At 45.4% G+C, this 23,133-nt stretch overlaps 1 protein-coding gene across 2 annotated transcripts in view; it reads right to left on the bottom strand.

Moving 5' to 3' along the window:
• Nucleotides 1–13,349: 13,349 nt before the first annotated feature.
• LOC145350381 (transmembrane protein 169-like) overlaps nucleotides 13,350–23,133 on the bottom strand; it is a 35,900-nt gene continuing 26,116 nt past the window's right edge. Inside the window, exons 3-4 of one of the 2 annotated variants that reach the window (XR_013888175.1) lie at nucleotides 17,475–21,759; nucleotides 13,351–13,430 (exon numbers count right to left, since the gene is read on the bottom strand). Coding sequence is in view for 1 of the 2 variants with exons in the window: in XM_080199653.1 (XP_080055779.1) it covers nucleotides 21,137–21,759 (623 nt within the window). In the remaining variant the exon portion in view is untranslated. Of the gene's footprint in view, nucleotides 21,760–23,133 lie in introns of both variants that reach the window. The other variant, XM_080199653.1, reaches the window with a different exon arrangement.

The raw sequence follows: 23,133 nt of genomic DNA, 5'->3' as shown, positions 1-23,133 counted from the left end.
GAGTTAGGGGTAAGGTGTTAGCGTGGATAGGGGATTGGCTGTCTAATAGGAAGCAGAGAGTTGGTATCAATGGGTGCTATTCTGATTGGCGGTTGGTGACTAGTGGAGTGCCGCAGGGATCGGTGCTGGGGCCTCAGCTATTTACCGTTTATATAGATGATCTGGAGGAGGGGGCTGAGTGTAGGGTGTCGAAATTTGCTGATGACACGAAGATGAGTGGAAAAGCGAATTGTGCGGAGGGTGTGGAATGTCTGCAGAGGGATCTGGATAGGCTGAGCGAGTGGGCGAGGACCTGGCAGGTGGAGTATAATGTTGGCAAGTGTGAGGTTATCCACTTTGGCAGAAATAATAGCAGGAGGGATTATTATTTAAAAGGCGAAAAGCTGCAGCATGCTACGGTGCAGAGGGACCTGGGGGTCCTTGTGCACGAGTCGCAAAATCCCTGTCTGCAGGTACAGCAGGTGATCAAGAAGGCGAATGGGATGCTAGCCTTTGTAGCGAGGGGGATAGAATATAAAAGCAGGGAGGTCTTGCTGCAACTGTACAGGGCACTGGTGAGGCCGCAGCTGGAGTACTGTGTGCAGTTTTGGTCGCCGCACTTGCGCAAGGATATATTGGCCTTGGAGGGAGTGCAGGGGAGGTTCACTAGGCTGATACCGGAAATGAGGGGGTTGGCCTATGAAGAGAGACTAAATAGACTGGGTCTGTACTCATTGGAGTTTAGAAGGATGAGGGGGGATCTTATAGAGACGTATAAGATAATGAAGGGGATGGATAGGGTAGAGGTAGAGAGATTCTTCCCGCTTAGAAAGGATAGCAGGACTAGAGGGCACAGCCTCAAGATAAGGGGGGAGCAGTTTAGATCAGAGTTAAGGAGGAACTTCTTCATAAGAACATAAGAACATAAGAAATAGGAGCAGGAGTAGGCCATCTAGCCCCTCGAGCCTGCCCCGCCATTCAATAAGATCATGGCTGATCTGAAGTGGCTCAGTTCCACTTTCCCACTTTCTCCCCATAACCCTTAATTCCCTTGCCTACCAAAAACCCATCAACCCGCATCTTAAATATATTTAGCGAGGCAGCCTCCACCACTTCAACGGGCAGAGAATTCCAGAGATTCACCACACTTTGAGTGAAGAAGTTCCTTCTCAACTCCGTTCTAAACCGCTCCCCCCTTATCTTGAGGCTGTGCCCTCTAGTCCTACTGTCCTTTCTGAGTGGGAAGAACCTCTCCACCTCTACCCTATCCATCCCATTCATCATCTTATATGTCTCAATGAGATCTCCCCTCATCCTTCTAAACTCTAACGAGTACAAGCCCAGTCTATTCAGCCTCTCCTCATAGCTCAACCCCCTCAACTCTGGTATCAGCCTAGTAAACTTCCTCTGCACTCCCTCCAAGGCCAAAATATCCTTGCGCAAGTGCGGCAACCAAAACTGCACACAGTACTCCAGCTGCGGCCTCACCAGTGCCCTGTACAGTTGCAGCAAGACCTCCCTACTTTTGTATTCAATCCCCCTCGCTATGAAGGCCAGCATCCCATTTGCCTTCCTGACCACCTGCTGCACCTGCAGGCTGGGTTTTTGCGACTCATGCACAAGGACCCCCAGGTCCCTCTGCACCGTCGCATGCTGCAGTTTTTCGCCCTGTAAGTAGTAGTCCTTCCTACCATTATTCCTACCAAAGTGGACAACCTCACACTTGCCAACATTGTATTCCATCTGTCAGGTCCTCGCCCACTCGCTCAGCCTATCTGCAGGCTTTCCACACCCTCCGCACAATTTGCTGTTCCACTTATCTTTGTGTCATCAGCAAATTTCGACACCTTACACTCGGTTCCCTCCTCCAGATCATCTATATAAATGGTAAATAGCTGAGGCCCCAGCACCGACCTCTGGGGCACTCCACTAGTCACCAACCGCCAATCTGAATAGCACCCATTGACCCCCACTCTCTGCCTCCTATTTGACAGCCAATCCTCTATCCACGCTAACACCCTACCCCCAACCCCATGCCCCCTAACCTTCTGTAACAACCTTTTGTGCGGCACCTTATCAAACGCCTTCTGAAAATCGAGAAACACCACATCCACTGGTTCCCCTCTATCCACCGCACTAGACACATTCTCATAGAATTCCAATAAATTTGTCAGACACGACTTTCCCTTAACGAAACCGTGCTGCGTCTGCTCTATCAAACAATTCTTCTCAAGGTGCCTCGCTATTTTCTCTTTGATTACTGATTCAAGCATTTTTCCTACAACAGATGTTAAACTAACCGGCCTATAATTCCCTGCCTTTTGCCTGCTACCCTTTTTAAACAGCGGCGTAACATTAGCCGTTTTCCAATCTTCCGGCACTTCCCTGGAATCCAGCGAGGTTTGGAAAATAGTCACCAAGGCATCCACTATCACCTCTGCCATTTCCTTCAGAACCCTTGGATGCATTCCATCCGGTCCGGGGGACTTGTCCACCATCAGTCCCTCTAGTCTGTCGAGCACTGCCTCTCTAGTAACAATGATCTCATTCAGGCCCTCCACTCCTCCCACCTTTCCATCGCTAACACCCGGCAAACTATTCGCGTCCTCCTCCGTGAAGACCGAAACAAAAAAGTTATTCAAGGCCTCAGCCATTTCCTCATCCCCCACCACTAAATCCCCCCTCTCATCCTCTAAGGGTCCAACATTCACCCTAGCCAGCCTTCTCCTTTTTAAATATTTATAAAAACTCTTATTATCCTTTTTTATATTTAGCGCTAGCCTAGATTCATAGTTTATCCTTCCTTTCTTTATCAGCTTCTTCATCATTCTTTGTTGACATTTAAACCTCTCCCAATCCTCTTCTCGCCCACTACTCTTAGCTACTCTAAACGCATCAGCTTTTAATTTAATACTCTCCTTTATCTCCTTCGTTATCCACGGCTGATTATCTCTTCTCCTACGATCCTTTTTTACCATTGGAATAAATTTCTGCTGAGCACCAAGAAAGACCTCCTTAAAGATCCTCCACTGTTCCTCAGCAGGCCTACCTCTCAATCTGTGCCCCCAATCTACATTCGCCAATTCCTCTCTCATCCTATCACTCAGAGGGTGGTGAATCTCTGGAATTCTCTGCCCGTTGAAGTGGTGGAGTCTACCTCGCTGAATGTATTTAAGTCATGGGTAGATAGGTTTTTGACAGACAAGGGGATTAAGGGTTATGGGGGGAGAGTGGGAAAGTGGAACTGATCCACTTCAGATCAGCCATGATCTTATTGAATGGCGGGGCAGGCTCGAAGGGTTAGATGGCCTACTCCTGCTCCTATTCCTTATGTTCTTATGTTCTATCAGGCAACCCCAGGACGTTTCCCCCACTGCTAGGCTGCCCCTCCCCCTCCCCACCGTAGCCCACATTTCAGGCCCTACCCACCCCCCAACCACTGAGAAAACCGAAGTCTGACACAGCAATAGACACAAAGCCTCTCCAGCCAGGAAATACCCCCCAAAAAACTCTTCAATATACATGCTATCTCAACATCCACCCCAATTCCCAGAAACACATAAACCCCCAGCCTAACAGCTCCCTTCCCCTAACACACACCACCTCAAGAACTACTTCCCTGAACCACCTAAAATATGGCAGAGCCAGACCATAACCCTGTTTGCCTCTTTTCTCCACCCCCTCAAACCCCCTTCCCTGCCCCCACACGAAGATAACCCCCTCCATTCACCATCCCGCACAAGAAAGAACTAACAGGAGTAATAACATATTAAAAAGAGAAAGGCCCAGGAGACAAGCAGGCAGCAAGCCACAAGGGCAAAGCGTCACAGGGAGCAAAAAGGGTTGGACATGAGCCAAAAGGAAAGTGGCAGAGCACGAAGAAAAGGGGACGTGTCGTCTCTCTGGCCCACCCCAAAAACTTAAACCCTTAACCCTTACCCTAACCCTAATGTATCGGTGTGTGAGGGCACTAGTGTGTGCCTCATGGGCAATAAATGTTTCAGAAACATCTTGATGGGAAAAAGAATCTTATGCAGCCCACATACAATTGTGCAGGTTTTAGAAGCAGGGAGATTGAAAGGGGATTCTGACGGAGGACATTCAAAATGGAAAGCAAATCTTTTGCCAGCAGATAAGCATGTAGAAATCAGCAGAGATATGAGAGAAAAACCCGCAGGAGGATTCACAGAGTGAAGAACAGAACTTGAGGTTTTATTACCTCAAGTGGAGAACATAGAACATAGAACATTACAGGGCAGAACAGGCCCTTCGGCCCATGATGTTGCGCCGACCAATTAAAAAACAATGACCCTCTAACCTAAACCAATCCCTTTTCATCCATAATCCTATCCACGGATCTCTTAAACGCCCCCAAACTAGGCGCATTTACAACTGCAGCAGGCAGGGCATTCCAATCCCTCACCACCCTCTGGGTAAAGAACCTACCCCTGACATCCGTCCTATAACTACCCCCCCTTAATTTAAAGCTATGCCCCCTCGTGCTAGCTTTCTCCATCCGAGGAAAAAGGCTATCACTGTCCACCCTATCTAAACCTCTAATCATCTTATATGTTTCAATAAGGTCCCCTCTTAGCCGCCTTCTTTCTAACGAAAACAACCTCAAATCCCTCAGTCTCTCCTCATAGGACCTCCCCTCCATACCAGGCAACATCCTGGTAAACCTCCTCTGCACCCTCTCCAAAGCCTCCACATCCTTCCTATAATGTGGGGACCAGAACTGCACACAATACTCCAAGTGCGGCCGCACCAGAGTTTTGTACAGTTGCAACATGATGTTGCGGCTCCTAAATTCAATCCCCCTACCAATAAACGCCAAGACACCGTATGCCTTCCTAACAACCTTATCTACTTGATTCCCAACTTTCAGGGATCTATGTACACATACACCTAGATCCCTCTGTTCATCAACACTATTCAGAGTCCTACCGTTAGCCCTATACTCTACACATCCGTTATTCCTGCCAAAGTGAATTACCTCACACTTTTCCACATTAAACTCCATCCTCCATCTCTCGGCCCAGCTCTGCAACTTGTCCAAGTCTCCCTGTAGACTAAGACACCCTTCCTCACTATCTACCACACCTCCGACTTTGGTGTCATCAGCAAATTTACTAATCCACCCAACTATACCCTCATCCAGATCATTTATAAAAATTACAAACAGCAGTGGCCCCAAAACAGATCCCTGAGGCACACCACTCGTAACTGAACTCCATGTCGAATACTTACCATCAACCACCACCCTCTGTCTCCTATCCGCCAGCCAATTCCTAATCCAATTTCCTAGATCACCCGCAATCCCATACATCTGCAATTTCTGCAGAAGCCTTCCATGGTGAACCTTATCAAACGCCTTACTAAAGTCCATATATACCACATCAACTACCTTACCCCCATCCACCTCTTTAGTCACTTTCTCAAAAAACTCAATAAGGTTAGTAAGGCACGACCTACCCGCTACAAAACCATGCTGACTATCTCTAATCAATTCATTACTCTCCAAATAACTATAAATCCTACCCCTAATAATTTTTTCTAAAACCTTGCCCACAACAGAAGTAAGACTCACCGGTCTATAATTCCCGGGGAAGTCTCTGTTCCCCTTCTTAAACAATGGGACAACATTCGCTAACCTCCAATCTTCTGGCACTATACCGGTGACCAACGACGACCTGAAGATCAGAGCCAGAGGCTCTGCAATCGCCTCCCTTGCCTCCCAGAGAATCCTAGGGTAAATCCCATCCGGCCCAGGGGACTTATCTATTTTCAAACCCTCAAGAATATCTAGCACATCCTCCTTATCAACTGCAATACTGTCCAGTTTACAACCCTGAAACCCAGTGTTCTCCACAGCTACATTTATGTCCCCCTGCGTGAACACCGAAGAGAAATATTGGTTCAATGCCTCTCCAATCTCTTCCGGTTCCACACATAAATTCCCACTGCTGTCTCTAACTGGCCTTAATCTTGCCCTAACCAACCTTTTGTTCTTAACATATCTATAGAATGCCTTAGGATTCTCCTTAATCCTATCAGCCAAAGTCTTCTCATGTCCTCTTTTAGCCCTTCTTAACTCTCTCTTTATCTCCCTCCTAGCCAATCTAAAGCTTTCTAGTGAACTACCTGAGCCCTCAAGTCTCATCCAGACATAAGCCTCCTTTTTCTTTTTAACCAGTGAATCAACTTTCCTAGCACACCACGGTTCCCTAGCTCGACCAATTCCTCCTTGCCTGACAGGGACATACATATCAAGGACTCGCCGTAGCTGCTCCTTGAAAAAACTCCACATTTCGGACGTTCCGAGACCCTGTAATCTCCTAGTCCAACCTATGCTTCCTAATTCTCTCCTAATAGCCTCATAATTACCCTTCCCCCAGCTAAAACTACTGACCCGAGGCTCATGCCTATCCCTTTCCATCACTAAGGTGAACGTAACCGAATTGTGGTCACTATCACCAAAATGCACCCCAACTTCCAAGTCTAGCACCTGGTCTGGCTCATTTCCCAGCACCAAATCCAATATAGCCTCACCTCTAGTTGGCCTATCTACATACTGAGTCAAGAAACCTTCCTGCATGCTCTGTACAAAAACTGACCCCTCTAATGAGCTAGAGCTATAGCTATTCCAATCAATATTAGTAAAGTTAAAGTCCCCCATAACAATTACCCTATTACTTTCACTCCTATCCCGGATCGTCTCTGCAATCCTTTCCTCAACCTCTCTAGAACTTTTAGGAGGTCTATAAAAGACTCCCAACAGGGTGACCTCTCCTCTCCTATTTCTAACCTCAGCCCATACTACCTCAACGGACAAGTCCTCATCAAACTTCCTCTCTGACACCGGTTCTGTAAATGAATATTGACAAGCAGCTGAGAGATACACAAAGAACATATTAAGATCATTATTTGAGAAGTATCAAAATGATTGTAAACTTAGCAGCTCTTGAGGGCGAAGGGACCTCCGGGAAGTGAGAGGCCATTAAAAGTGAAATTGCAAGAGTTCACAGAAACATAGAATATAGGAGCATGGGGACGACATTTGGCCATAGAAAATTACAACTCAGAAACAGGCCTTTTGGCCCTTCTTGTCTGTGCTGAACCATTTTTTGCCTCGTCCCACTGACCTGCACTTGAACTATATCCCTCCACACCCCTCTCATCAATGAACCCGTCCAAGTTTTTCTTAAATGTTAAAAGTGATCCCGCATTTACCACTTTATCCGGCAGCTCAGTCCACACTCCCACCACTCTCTGTGTGAAGAAACCCCCCTAATATTCCCTTTAAACTTTTCTCCTTTCACCCTTAACCCATGTCCTCTGGTTTTTTTCTCCCCCAGCCTCAGTGGAAAAAGCCTGCTTGCATTCATTCTATCTATACCCATCAAAATCTTATACACCCCTATCAAATCTCCCCTCATTCTTCTATGTTCCAGGGAAAAAGTCCTAACCTATTCAATCTCTCTCTGTAACTCAGTTTCTCAAGGCCCGGCAACATCCTCATGAACCTTCTCTGCACTCTTTCAACCTTATTTACATCCTTCCTGTAACTAGGTGACCAAAACTGTACACAATACTCTAAATTCGGCCTCACCAATGCCTTATATAACCTTACCGTAACACTCCAACTTTTATACTCGATACTCTGATTTATAAAGGCCAATGTTCCAAAAGCACTCTTTACGACCCTATCCACCTGTGACGTAACTTTTAGGGAATTCTGTACCTGGATTCCCAGATCCCTCTGTTCAACTGCACTCTTCAGAGTCCTACCATTTACCCTGTACGTTCTACTTTGGTTTGTCCTTCCAAAGTGCAATACCTCACATTTGTCTGCGTTAAATTCCATTTGCCATTTTTCAGCCCATTTTTCTAGTTGGTCCAAATCCCTCTGCAAGCTTTGAAAACCTTCCTCACTGTCCACTACACCTCCAATCTTTGTATCATCAGCAAATTTGCTGATCCAATTTACCACATTATCATCCAGATCATTGATATAGATGACAAATAACAACGGACCCATTGAGCCTGCTCTGCCATTCATCACCATAATGGCTCATTGTCCAACTCAATAGCTTAATCCTGATTTCTCCCAATACCCTTTGATCCCATTCATCCCAAGTGCTATATCTCGCCATCTCTTGAACGCATTCAATGTTTTGACATCAACTACTTCCTGTGGTAATGAATTACATCGGCTCACCACTCTTTCAGTGAAGCGATGTCTCCTCACCTCCATCCTAAATGGTCTACCCTGAATCCTCAGACTGTGACCCGAGGTTCTGGACTCCCCACCATTGGGAATATTCTCCCTGCATCCACCCTGTCTAGTCATAAGAACATAAGAACATAAGAAATAGGAGCAGGAGTAGGCCATCTAGCCCCTCGAGCCTGCCCCGCCATTCAATAAGATCATGGCTGATCTGTCGTGGCTCAGTTCCACTTTCCCGCCCTCTCCCCATAACCCTTAATCCCTTCTCTCATCAAAAACCCATCAACCCGCGTCTTAAAAATATTTAGCGAGGCAGCCTCCACCACTTCAACGGGCAGAGAATTCCAGAGATTCACCACCCTTTGAGTGAAGAAGTTCCTCCTCAACTCCGTTCTAAACCGCCTCCCCTTTATCTTGAGGCTGTGCCCCCTAGTCCTACTGTCTTTTTTGAGCGGGAAGAGTCTCTCCACCTCTATCCTATCCATCCCATTCATCATCTTATACGTCTCAATGAGATCTCCCCTCATTCTTCTAAACTCTAACGAGTACAAGCCTAGTTTATTCAGCCTCTCCTCATAGCTCAATCCCCTCAACTCCGGTATCAGCCTAGTAAACCTTCTCTGCACTCCCTCCAGGGCCAAAATATCCTTGTGCAGGTGCGGCGCCCAAAACTGCACACAGTACTCCAGCTGCAGCCTCACCAATGCCCTATACAGCTGCAGCAAGACCTCCCTACTTTTATATTCAATCCCCCTCGCTATGAAGGCCAGCATCCCATTCGCCTTCCTGACCACCTGCTGCACCTGCAAGCTGGGTTTTTGCGACTCATGCACAAGGACCCCGAGGTCCCTCTGCACCGTCGCCTGCTGCAGTTTTTCGCCACGTAAGTAATAGTCCTTCCTACCATTCTTCCTACCAAAGTGGACCACCTCACACTTGCCAACATTAAATTCCATTTGCCATTTCCTGGCCCATTCGCCCAGCCTATCTAGATCCTTCTGCAGACTCTCCACACCCTCCGCACAATTTGCCGTTCCCCCAATCTTGGTGTCATCAGCAAATTTCGACACCCTGCACTCGGTTCCCTCCTCCAGATCATCTATATAAATGGTAAATAGCTGAGGCCCCAGCACCGACCCCTGGGGCACCCCACTAGTCACCATCCGCCAATCCGAATAGCACCCATTGACCCCCACTCTCTGCCTCCTATTTGACAACCAATCCTCTATCCACGCTAACACCCTACCCCCAACTCCATGTCCCCTGACCTTTTGCAATAACCTCTTGTGAGGTACCTTGTCAAACGCCTTCTGAAAATCCAGAAAGACCACATCCACCGGCTCTCCTCTATCCACTGCCCTAGACACATCCTCATAGAACTCCAGTAAATTTGTCAGACACGACTTCCCTTTAATGAAACCGTGTTGCGTCCGCCCTATCAAGCAATTCCCTTCAAGATGCCTCGCAATTTCCTGCTTAATGATGGATTCTAACATTTTACCTACCACAGACGTTAAACTAACCGGCCTATAATTCCCCGCCTTTTGCCTGGCACCCTTCTTAAACAACGGCGTAACATTAGCCGTTTTCCAATCTTCCGGCACTTCCCCGGAATCCAGCGACCTCTGGAAAATAACCACCAAGGCATCCACTATCACCTCCGCCATTTCTTTCAGAACCCTCGGATGCATTCCATCCGGTCCTGGGGACTTGTCCAGTTAGAATTTTATAAGTCTCCATGAGATCACCCCTCTTTCATCTGAAAACAATCCTACCCTAATCAATAAACCTGGTAAACCTTTGCGCGAACATCCTTCCTTAGGAGACCAGAACTGCACACAACACGCTAGGTGTGGCCTCACTAAGGCCCTGTATAGTTGCAACATGTTTCTGCTCCTGTAGTGGAAACCTCTCAATAATGAAGGTCAACATGCCATTTGCCTTCTTCACCACCTGCTGCACCTGCATGCTTACCTTCAGTGACTGGTGCTCAAGGGCACCTAGGTCCCGTTGCACACTCCCCTCTCCCAATTTACAGCCACTCAGGTAGTGATCTGCCTTCTTGTTTTTGCTTCCAAACTGACACTTTGTGTCAGTGCCAGAGGAAGTAGATAATGCAACGGTGCATGAGGTCATCATTGCCGACATCAGAGCAGCTTTCCCAAGTCAAAATGGATCCATAATTGGCTCAGTGGTAGGACTGGTGTTGTTGATTTGTGCGACCCCAGTCCAGTACCAGCATCTCCGCATTATGGCTACCATCAACACTACAGTCCAATGCTGGCATCTCCACATCTTAGCGGTAGGAGACAGTGTGACAGATGGCTGCTTTAGTGACTGGAGGCCAGTGACCAATGGTGTACCACTGTGCTGGGCCCCCTATTGTTCATCATTTATGTAAATGACACAGATGACTATGTGGGGGGTAGGATCAGTAAGTTTGCCGATGACACAAAGATTGGCCAGGTGATTAACAGTGAGGTGTCTTGGGTTACAGGAAGATATAGATGAGATGGCCAAACAGGTGAATAAGTGGCAGATGGAATTTAACCCTGAAAAGTGTGAGTTGATGCACTTTGGAAGGAGTAATTTGACAAGGATATTTTGAAAGGTTGACACTGGGAAGTTCCAAAGAACAAAGGGACCTTGGTGTGTTTGTCCATAAATCTCTGGTGGTGGAAAGGCAGGTAAATAGGGTGGTGAAAAAGGCATATGACACACTGCCTCTATTAATCGGGGTACAGATTACAAAAACAGAGAGGTTATGATGGAGTTGTATAGAACTTTGGTGAGGCCACAGCTGGAATACTGTGCGCAGTTCTGGTCACCACATTATAGAAACGACCTGAATGCACTGAAGGGGTTGCAGAGCAGATTCACCGGGATGTTGCCTTGTGATGGAACACTTAAGTTGTGAAGAGAGGTTGGATAGGCTTGGGCTGTTTTCTCTGGAGCAGAGAAGAATGAGGAACGACCTGGTTGAGGTGTTCAAAATTATGAGGGGCATGGACAGGGTGGATAGGGAATAGCTGTTCCCCTTAGTTCAATGGTCAGTTATGAGGGGACACAAGTTAAAAGTGAGGGGTGGGAGGTTTCGGGGGGAATTGTGGAAAAACATTTTTACTCAGAGAGTGGTGACAGTCTGGAATGCACTGCCTGAGAGGGCAGACCCTAATGCCTCACATCTTTTAAAAAATATCTGAATGAGTAGTTGGCACACCATAACATTCAAGGCTATACGCCAAGTACGGGCAAGTGGAATTAGGTGGGCAGGTCATGCAACAGTGCAGACTTGATGGGCTAAAGGGACTCTTCTGCACTCTAGGATTCTGTGATTCTGTGAAGTCAATCCATGGAAAACATGGGATACTTGGACGAGCTCTCAGGTCCTGCGTGGACCAGCTAGTGGGGGTATTCGCAGATATCTTAACCTCTCTTCACCAATCTAAGGTCCCTATCTACTTCAAGAAGATGTCCATCACCCCGGTAGCAAAGAAAAGCCAGGCAATGTGCCTTAATGGCTATCATCCATGGTTCTGATATCCATCATTATGAAGTACTTCCAAAGGTTAGTTTTGGCACAAATCAACTACTGCCTCCCAGACTTCCTGGATCCACTGCAATTGGCCTATCACTACAACAGATCCACACCAGATGCCATCTTCCTGGCCCTACACTCAACCCTGGAACACCTGGATAACAAAGACATCAATGTCAGACTCCTATTCATAGATTACAGCTCAGCTTCAACACCATTATTTCTTTGAGAATCATTTACAAACTTCGTGGCCTAGGGCTCGGCTCCTCCCTCTGCAATTGATTCTGTGACTTCTTAAACCACAGACCGCAGTCAGTAAGGTTAGGCAACAGCACCTGCTCCATGATCATCCTCAATATTGGTGCCCCAGAAGGCTGTGTCCTCAGCCCTTTACTATAACCTTCATGCACCTTTGAATGTATGGCCAAATTCACCACCAACTCGATTTTCAAGTTTGCTGATGACACCACCATTGTGGGTCAGATCTCAAACAATGATGAGACACAGTACAGGAATGAGATAGAAAATCTGGTGAGCTAACGCCGCAACAATAATCTCTTCCTCAATGTCAACAAAGTGAAGGAGATAGTCATTGAATTCAGGAAGTATAGTGGAGGGTATACCTTTGTCTATATCAATGGAGACAAAGTAGAAATGGCCGAGAGCTTGAGGTTTTTAGGTGTCCAGACCATCAACAATCTGTCCTGGACACTATAGTTAAGAGAGCCCATCAACATCTCTACTTTCTCAGGAGACTAAGGAAATTTGGTATGTCCGCTACATTTCTCACCAACCTCTATAGATGCACCATAGAAAGTATTCTTTCTGGTTGCATCACAGATTGGTATGGTTTCTGCTCTAAGACTGGATGAAACTACAAAGCTCAGTTCATCACTCAAACCAGCCTCCCATCCATTGACTCTGTCTATACTTCCTGCTGCCTCGGAAAAGCAGCCAGCATAATTAAGGATCCCGTGCACCCTAGACATGCTCTGATCCACCTCTTCTGTCTGGAAAAAAGATACAAAAGTCTGAGGACATGTTCGAACTGACTCAAAAACAGCTTCTTCCCTGCTGTCATTAAACTTATGAATGGACCTACCTTGCATTAAGTTGATCTTTCTCCATGCCCTAGCTACAGCTGAAACACTACATTCTCCATCTCTCTTTTCCCTCTCTATATATAGTATACTTTGTCTGTATAATGTGCAAGAATCAATACTTTTCACTGTATGCATGTGAGAATAATAAATCAAATCAAATCCAAACCACCAGAAGTGGTGTCAAACAGTTGATGGGAAATGGATTTTCCAATAGAAACTGGGTTAATGAAGTCAATACAACTGAAGGAAGACAAATCAGCAAATCCTGATGGTCTTAGAGAGAACCTTAGTGAAATAACAGAATGGCTACAAGCTTTGACTACAATTCTCCAAATGTCTTTGGCAGGTAAATTGTGCCCCAGGACTGGAAGGTAGCATTTCTGATACCCTCTTCAAACGGGAATTATGAGTGCATCTTACTGCGGTTGCTGTTCTGAAATCCTACAATCTATAATTAGATGAATTACTAAATACTTGGAAAGATGAAGATGTAGTGGTGTTTCATTTATTAAATAACCATATAAACAATATTACAATTTGTAAGTGACACAAAATTGAAGGATATGGCAATTTTTGACAACTGTGAAAGACAAAAAAAAACACAGGTTAGGTTATGCAGATGAGCAGATAGTTATTAATACATCTGTGAAATAATGCACTTATATGGAAGTAATAATGAAAATAGTGAAGACCATAAAGGGAAACAGAATTCTCCATTTTGTTTCAGGGAAAACAAAAAACAAACTGTGAACATGCACAAGACCTTAGTTGTACTGTAGCTTTAAACACGACATTAGGGGAAACATTCAAAATCAGCAGAAGGAGGTACTGATTAGGCAAATTAAAATGTTGCTGGGGTGAGGAGTTACAATTATCAATAGTAGTTGACAATTTATTAGAAGTGGGTCATGTCAAGGATTGGCACGGCAGAGGTCTTTAAAATTATAATTAGTTGCAAAGGTAAATATTGATTACTTGTTTCTGCTGGTCAGGACATAACAATACCACCCCTTTAACCAGTGTAGTTAAATTGGGAATTCTACAGTGATTTGTTGCTGAGTCTAGTGCTTCTATTAAAAAGAACAGCTGCATGAAAAAAAGATATGGGGACTGAGCAGAAGTATGGAATTTCGCTATATAGCTGAGAGTAAAACACGTGTACAGATGTAATAGACATGTTTGGTCCTCAAAGACAGCAAGTTGAAGAAGGGGAGGAATTATTACATATGAAAATTTGCTTCCAACAAATTGGATGTGAAACCAGAGCATTGCAGAAGGTAACCTGCTCTTTCCACTGTTTTGCGATATCTAAGAGATTGCACATTAGTCATCACCAAATGACACAATTCACATTTGATCTGACTCGAGACCATAGAAAATTTAATCTGGTCAAATCTAAATGACTTCCATCTTGAACACAGAATGGTGTTCAGAACACATTTGGAGTACTGTGAGCAGTTTGGGCCCCATATCTAAGGAAGGACGTGCTGGTCTTGGCTAGTGTCCAGAGGAAGTTCATAAGAATGATCCTGGGAATGAAAAGCTTGTCACATGAGGAGGATTTGAAGACTGTGTCTGTACTCAGAGTTTAGAAAGATGTGGGGTATCTTACAGAATACTGAAATGCCTGGATAGTGTGGACATGGAGAATATGGTTCCATTAGTGAGAGAGATTAGGATCCAAGGGCACAGCCTCAGAGTAAAGAGATGACCTTTTAGAACTGAGATGAAAAATTTCCTCAGCCAGAGAGTGGTGAAAGTGTGCAACTCTTTGCCACAGAAGGCTGTGGAGACCAAGTCATTGAGTGTCTTTAAGACAGAGATAAATAGATAAATTGTGATTGGTAAGGGGATCAATGGTTACGGGGAAAAGGCTGGAGAAAACTCAGTGGGCTAAATTACCTAATTCTGCTCCTATATCTTATGGTCTTATTGTCAAATTAAATCTAATTAAAGTTTTAACTGTGTAAGACTGAAGTTCTATTGAAAATCCGTAAATTACATTTGTTCTATAATTGATATCCAGTATTAAAAATGTGATTAGTGTTTTACTACAACTGTGGTTTTTTTAAAGTAGAAAAATCTTTCATCTTAGTGAAAGATTAAATATTGTGTCAAGTCTCCCAATGAGATCCCTTGAAATCTCCCAAACATATTAAGAGTTCACGGTAGATCATTACCCCATTTATAGCACATCTGTCGCTGAAGAACCCTCCAGTGATGAACAGGAGGAAGGTCAGCCAGCAGAGGCAGCAGAAGAGAATTCTGGGAGAAGTCAACTTGACTACCTTGGCTGTATTGTGGATAGCCAAAGAAGTGGTATCAAGGAGTGGTTAAGCCCAAGGAACTGCACTGATGTTTCTCTCCCCCTCACCAAAATAAAAGGCACCGTGAGGAGGACAAGCAAAGTAAAAGCAAGACAGAGATGGCAGTTAGGGCAACGATATGTTCCTCCTGCCAGATGTGGGAGATCAGGGAGCTTTCTAGCATCTCTGATCACTATGTCTATGGGAAGTGTGATTGTTGCAGCTCTTCACAGACCGTGTGGTTCCATTGGAGCAGCAGCTGGCCACACTGCAGAGCATACAGGGGCAGAGAGTGTGATAGAAACTAGCTTCAGGGAGATGGTCACACCACAGGTTCAGACAGGTTGACAGGTGACTGCCAGGACAGGCAGGCAAGTAAGGCAGGAGTTTCCTGTGGCTATTTCCCTCTCAAACAGATATACCGTTTTGGGTTCTGTTGGGAGGGAGGTCTCAGGGGAAAATACCAGTAGCAGCCAAGCCTGTGGCACCACAACTGATTCTGCTGTAGAGCAGGTCGGGCTAAGTCCAAGCAAGTGATAGTAGTAGGAAACTCGATAGTAAGGGGCACTGACAGGTGTTTCTGTGGCTGCGAATGAGACTCTAGGATAGTGTGTTACCTCCCTAGGGCCAGGGTCCTGGATGTCTCTAAGCAGGTACAGGGCATGCTGAAATGGGAGGGCAAACAGACAAATGTTATTGCCCACATTGGCACTAATGACATAGGCAGGAAGAGGGAAGAGATCCTGCGAAGACAATTCAAGGAGTTGGGTCAGGAGCTAAAAATGGGACCTCTAGGGTGGTAATCTCAGGATTACTCCCCATGCCATGTTTAGTGAGGCTTGGTGCAGGGAGACAGTACAGTTGAACATGTGGTTAAAGAATTGATGGAGGCGGGAGGGCTTCAGATATATGGATCACTGGGATGTCTTCTGGGGAAGGTGGGACTGTACAAGGAGGATGGGTTGCACCTGAACTGGGGGGACACCAGTATCCTGAGCAGAAGGTTTGCTAATGCTGTTCGGGAGGATTTAAGCTAGTGTGCAGAGGGGCAGGAATGGGGACAGTTAGTGTAGGAACTGGGGAAGAAAGTGAGACTGAGATAAACATAGCGCAGAGTAAGAGCAAGCAGAGGGAAGCTGCAGAGGTTGCTTGGTGGGATTGTAGGTGCGAACTGTGTTTGCTTCAATGCAAAAAATACTACAGGTAACACAGGTGAACAGAAAGCCTGGATTACACATGGAATTATGAAGTAATTGCAACTATGGAAACATGGTTAAAGGAAAGACAGAACTGGCAGCTTAACATTCTGGGATATTGTTTTAGAAGGCACAGAAAGGGAAGCAAAAGCGTGGGGGAGTTGCATCGGTGATTAGTGAGCAGATCACAGCTGTGTTGAAGGAGGAGACATTGGAGGGATCTTGCAATGAGGCATTATGAGTGGAGCTCAGGAACAGAAAAAGTGAAATTACGATATTGGGAATGTACTACAGACCTCCCAACAGCCCGCAGGAGACAGAGGTACAATTGTGTGGTCAGATATTGAAAAGATGTGAAAAAAAGTAGGGTAGTTGTGATGGGTGACTTTAACTTCCCCCATATTGACTGGGAATCCCTTATAGCCGAGGGCTCAGATGGAAAGCAATTTGTCAGATGTATCCAGGGGGTTTTGATTCAGTATGTTGACAATCCAACCACGGAGGGAACCATACTAGACTTGGTATTGGGGAATGAGCTGGACCAGGTATCAATGTTTCAGCGGGGGAGCATTTGGGCTTAGCAACCATAATTCCATAAGATTTCGGGTAATCATGGATAAGGACAAGAGTGGCCCTCGGATGAGGGCGCTTAATTGGGCGAGGGCCAATTACTTCCAAATTAGACAGGAACTGGGGAATGTGGATTGGGAGCAGCTATTTGAAGGCAAATCCATATCTGGCATGAGGGAGCAGTTTAAACAGCAGGTATGTCCCTGCAAAAATTAAGGACAGAAATGGCAGGATTTGAGAACCATGGATGACAAGGGAAATTGTAAGCTTAGTCAAAAGGAGAGAGGAAGCATATGACAGGTCTAGGCATCTAAAAACAGACAAAACCCTTGAGGAGTACAGTGAAAGTAGGGAGGAACTTAAACACGGAATTAGGAGGGTTAAAAGGGCCATGAAATGTCTTTAGTAAACAGGGTCAAGGAGAATCCCAAGGCTTTATATGCATATATCAGGAACAAGAGGATAGCAAGAGAAAGAATAGGCCCACTCAAGGACAATGGAGGGAAGTTACGCATGGAATCATGGGAAGTAGGTAAAATCCTTAATGCATACCTTGTATTGGTATCCACAGAGGAGGAGGACTTGACAGATGTTGAGTTCAGGGATAGGTATGTGACTGCTCTAGAAAACATCAGTACATCAAGTGAGGTTTTTTTTAGTTCTTTCATGGGACATGGGTTTTGCTGGCCAGCCAGCTTTTGTTGTCCGACCTTAGTTGCCTTTGAGAGTCAACCACATTTCTGTGAGTCTGGATTACATGCAGGCCATGCCAGGTAACGATGGCACATTTCATTCCCTAAAGGCCATTAGTGAACCAGATGGGTTTTTCCAACAATCGACAATGGTTTCATGGTCATCAGTAGATTCTTAATTCCAGATATTCTTTATTGAATTAAAATTCCACCATCTGTTGAGTATCCTAAATTGTATTAAGGTAGACAGGTCCCTGGGGCTGGATGGGATCTATCCCAGGTTACTGCGGGAGGCAAGGGGAGAAATAGCTGGGGCTTTAGCAAGCATTTTCACATCCTCTTTGACCACAGGTGAGGTTCCAGAGTACTGGAGAATAGCCAATGTTGTTTTCTTGTTTAAGAAAGCAAGCAGGGATAATCCAGCAAATTATAGGCTGGTGAGCCTGACATCTTTTGGAACTTTTGGAAACTTTTGACAACTTTTGGAAAAGATATTGAGGGACAGAATAAATGCATACTTGGAGGAAAATGGACTAGTTAATGACAGGCTTTTGTACAGGGAAGATATGTCTCACCAACTTGATTGAGTTTTTTTGAAGAGGTGACAAAGATAATTGATGAGGGAAAGGCTGTGGATGCAGTTTATTTGGACTTTAGTAAGGTGTTTGACAAGGTCCACATGGCAGGCTGGAATAAAAACCAAAATCACATGGGATTCGGGGTGGGCTGGCTAGATGGATACATAACTGACTTGGTTATAGAAGACAGAGTAGCGGTGGAAGGGTGTTTTTCAGAATAGAGATCTGTAGCTTCTGGTGTTCCGCAGGGAGCAGTGCTATGACCTCTATTGTTTGTACTATATATAAATGACCTGGAGGAAAATGTGAGGATCTGATTAGAAAGTTTGCAGATGACACAAAGATTGGCGGAGTTGCTGCAAAAGGTTAGGGTGCACTGAGTTGGGGGTAAGGTGTTAGTGTGGATAGAGGATTGGTTGTCTAATAGGAAGCAGAGAGTTGGAATCAACGGATGCTATTCTGGTCGGCAGTTGGTGACTAGCAGAGTGCCACAGGGATCGGTGCTGGGGCCTCAACTGTTTACCATTTACATAGATGATCTGAAGGAAGGGGCTGAGTGTAGGGTAACGAAATTTGCTGATGACATGAAGATGAGTGGAAAAGCAAATTGCGTGGAAGGTGCAGAAAGTCTACAGAGAGATCTGGATAGGCTGAGTGAGTGGGCGAGGACCTGGCAGATGGAGCATAATGTTAGCAAATGTGAGGTTATTCACTTTGGCAGAAATAATAGTAGGAGGGATTATTATTAAAAGGCGAAAAGCTGCAGCGTGCTACGGTACAGAGGGACCTGGCGGTCCTTGTGCACGAATTGCAAAAACCCAGTCTGCAGGTGCAGCAGGTGATCAAGAAGGCGAATGGAATGTTGGCCTTTATCGTGAGGGGGATAGAATATAAAAGCAAGGAGGTCTTGTTGCAACTGTACAGGGTACTGGTGAGGCTGCAACTGGTGCACTGTGTGCAGTTTTGGTCGCTGCATTTGCGGAAGGATATATTGGCCTTGAAGGGAGTGCAGAGGAGGTTCACTAGGCTGATATCGGAGATGAGGGGGGTTAGCCTATGAGGAGAGATTAAATAGACTGGGTCTGTACTCGGAGTTTAGAAGGCTGAGGGGGGATCTTATAGAGGCATATAAGATAATGAAGGGGCTAGATAGGGTAGCGGTAGAGAGATTCTTCCCGCTTAGAAAGGATAGCAGAACTAGAGGGCACAGCCTCAAAATAAGTGTGGGGGGGGGGGGGTGTGCAGTTTAGATCGGAGTTGAGGGGGAACTTCTTCACTCAAAGGGTGGTGAGTCTCTGGAATTGTGTGCCCATTGAAGCAGTGGAGGCTACCTCGCTAAATATATTTAAGTCATGGGTAGATAGGTTTTTGATAGACAAGGGAATTAAGGGTTATGGGGAGAAAACAGGAAAGTGGAACTGATCCACTTCAGATCATCCATGATCTTGCTGAATGGCAGGGCACGCTCGAAGGGCTAGATGGCCTACTCCTGCTCCTATTTCTTATGTTCTTATGTAGTGCCGGGGATTGTCAGAGGATACAACAGGATATAGATAGATTGGGGACAGAAATGGCAAATGGAGCTTAATCCGGAGGTGATACATTTTGGAGGATCAAAATTAGGTATGATTATACTGTAAATGGCAGAATCCTTTGGAACATTAACATACAGAGGGATCGGGACATATAGGTCCACGGTTCCCTACAAGTGGCCAAGGTGATTAAGAAGGCATATGGCATGCTTGCCTTCATCAGCCAGGGCACTGAGTACAAGAGTTGGGAAATCATGCTGCAGCTATATAAAACCTTGGTTAGGCTACATTTGGAATAATGCGTGTAGGTCTGGTCACCATACCACCAGAAGGACATGGAAGCTTTGGAGAAACTTCAAAGAAGGTTCATCAATATGTTGCCTGGTCTCTCTGGACAGGCTGAATAACTAAGATTGTTTTCACTGGAAAGACGGAGGCTGAGGAGAGATCTGATAGAGGTCTACAAAATTATGAGGCAAAGACAGGCTGGTGGGTAGTCAGAAGCTTTTTCCAAGGGTGCAAGTGTCAATTACAAGGGGGCACAGGTTCAAGGTGAGAGGGGCAAGTTTAAGGGAGATGTGCAGGGGAAGTTTTCATACAGAGAGTGGTGTGTGCCTGGAACGCGCTGCCAGAGGAGATGGTGGAAGCAGGCACATTAGTAATATTTAGGAGGCATCTGGATGGGTGCATAAATAGGAAGGAAATATAGGGATGCAGACTAAGGTCAGACTTTTTTTTAGTTCGGGCATCATGATCTGCACAGGCTTGGAGGGCCAAAGGGCCTGTTCCTGTGCTGTACTTTTCTTTGCTCTTTGAATCTACCATTAATTGTGGGGTATCCCCATTTATTTCATCTAGTTAATTTTACACTAAAGCAACATGACATCCCAGCAGACAACAGTTCAGTAAACTCTGCTCATTGCTCCTCAACACTTGATGCATTTTAGTGTTTGGGAACACAACTTCCTCAACTTTTTAAAAAAAATCAATCACTTTAAAGGGAAAGCACCCAGATTATTATGGCCAGCACCTTCAGAAGTTACAATAAATAAATAAGTTAAATAGCAAGTATTCTAATTTGATCTGAGACCATCATCTGTATCTGCCTACATGGGAATGGGTTCAGGCCCTGATTGAACAGGTCATCAAAAAGAGAGGCATAGTTCAAACTGGGGGACTTCTGGCTGTATTGGTATTTGGTCAGAAGCAAACAAGCTTCCCATGAAATGACTTAGACAGATGCACATATTAGTCTAATTGGCTCACATTTTTTACTTATGTGCATCAGAATACTACAAAGTCATACAGCATCAAGGACAGAGGGAATTCACTTAAACATTTTGTCTTTTTTTTGTTTCTTTTCAAAGTCCGAGACAACTTCTTCAGACAGCTTTCTTCTCTCAATCAGCACTTTAAACAGCAGACATCTGCTCTCCTGCTGGTGCTGCCTTCCCTGATAGGCTACCTGAAATGTTGTCTGAATCCAGCAGCTCCACAATGCTATACGGGGAGCAATCCTCCAGACCAAGCTTTCCGGATAACCAACCACAGAAACCTTTCTCTAAGTCTCGCACTGCCTGCCACCACTCACCAAATGACCAGGAAATCTGTGTCACGGTTGTATATATGCTAAGGGATACTGACAGTGCCACAATTAGTACTGGGTAAAAAATGATTAAAAAAGGGCAAATTGTAATCTTATGCCAGAAAGAACGCTCCTCGTTGTAAACCAGGAAAATGTTATACCAGGTGATGGTCCCATAATAAAAGGACATGACAAAGGACAATACAAAGACCACTGGGGTACATAACAGGCTCCATAGGACAACATGAGGACCTTGGTGTAGCCCCAAATCACACACTTTCTTCTCGCCTTTTTCCTTGGGCTCTGGTGGCTCCTTTGACTTGGCTAGTTCCTGGAGCTCTTTTTCGGTTAATGTTACATGGATATCCACCATCTGCCCCTTCTTCTTGCCACGAGTGATTGTGCCAGTTAGTGTCACATACCTGCTATCAGCAGGCACGCTCCAGCCACCTATCCCGCAAACAAAAGTTTTATCAGTCAACAATATAACAAACACTTTTTCCCATTTCATTTGAAGCTCAGGGGGTGCTGGGAACATAGGGCTTTGGAGCAAAAACCATTTTTCCCCAGCAGTACTGAGAGGAGCGTGTGAGAGGAGGATACTAGGACAGACAATCAGCAGCACCCAGAGGAGACTGAAAATAGCACAAGAGTGCAGTGAGCAATCTGAGTGCAAGCTTGGATCTTGGATTCAAAAGTGACATGGGGCAAGTGGAAGCAGCTGATTGGGCAAGTACAGTTGGGTAATTATTTACTACTTTTAGTTGCAAAGTTGTTATTCTGTCATAAAGAGGACCAGAGAAGAAGGGCCTGAGAGTAATTGATATTATTTGATTTTAATTATCTTCCCAAAGGTTTAGTTTAAATGGGTAAGTTATAGCCGGAGGGTGCAAAGCTGTGGTGCTCTCCAGCTCCATGTGGGTAGCTGGAAACATTTCCAGTGCCTGGGGCCAGCTATGAGGTGGAGAGTATTATGGATATCATGTTTGGAGATGGCCACACCAGAGACAGGCAGGAAGGGAATAGGTGACCACCAACAGGCAGAGCAGGGGGGTATGCAATGCAGGAATCTCCTGTGCCATTTCCCTGCAAAACAGATATACCGCTTTGGGGGAATGGCCTCTCAGGGGAAAGGAGCAGCAGCCAAATTTGATGCACTGTGGTTGGCTCTGCTGCATGGAAGTGGAATAAAAAGTGTGGGAATGCAATAGTTATCAGGGATTCAATTGTAAGGGGAATAGACAGGAGTTTCTGTGGCCACAAACAATGGATGGTATGTTACCTCCCCAGTGATTCCTGGTGTCTCAGATCGGCTGCAAGTTATTCTGGAAGGGGAAGAGTGAACAGCCAGTGGTCATGGTATACATTGGTTATAAAAAAGCACAAGGCTCTAAAAGTAAAATGTAGGGAGTTAGGAAGCAAGTTGAAAAGTAGGACCTCAAAAGGTAGTGATCTCACGACTACTACCTATGCCACATTCTAGTAAAAGCAGAAAAAGCAAGATATAGCAGATGGGTATGTGAAGAAATCATGTAAGGGGGAGGGTTTCAGAATCCTGGGACATCAAATTTGGCTGCTGCTGCTTTCCGCTGAGAGTTCTGAGGGTGGTGGGACCAGTGCAAACTGGATGGGCAAGATCAGGACTGATATCCTGGGGCAATATTTGCTAGGCTGGGAGGGTTTAAACTAAAATGGGAAGGGGATGGATGCAAACCTATGCAAGGAGTCACAGGAGGGGGATCAAGGACAGTAAGAGGAACAAGAAAAGTTTCCTATGTTCTGAAAGTGAAAGGCAGAGAAACCAAGGGCCAGAATCAAACAGAG

The sequence above is a fragment of the Carcharhinus amblyrhynchos genome, chromosome 11 (genome assembly GCF_965287045.1).
Source record: "Carcharhinus amblyrhynchos chromosome 11, sCarAmb.v2.hapA, whole genome shotgun sequence".
In the NCBI taxonomy this organism is placed as follows: Eukaryota; Metazoa; Chordata; class Chondrichthyes; order Carcharhiniformes; family Carcharhinidae; genus Carcharhinus; species Carcharhinus amblyrhynchos.
Note: the sequence above shows the minus strand (reverse complement) of the source record. Positions and strands in the feature narration are given on the sequence as shown.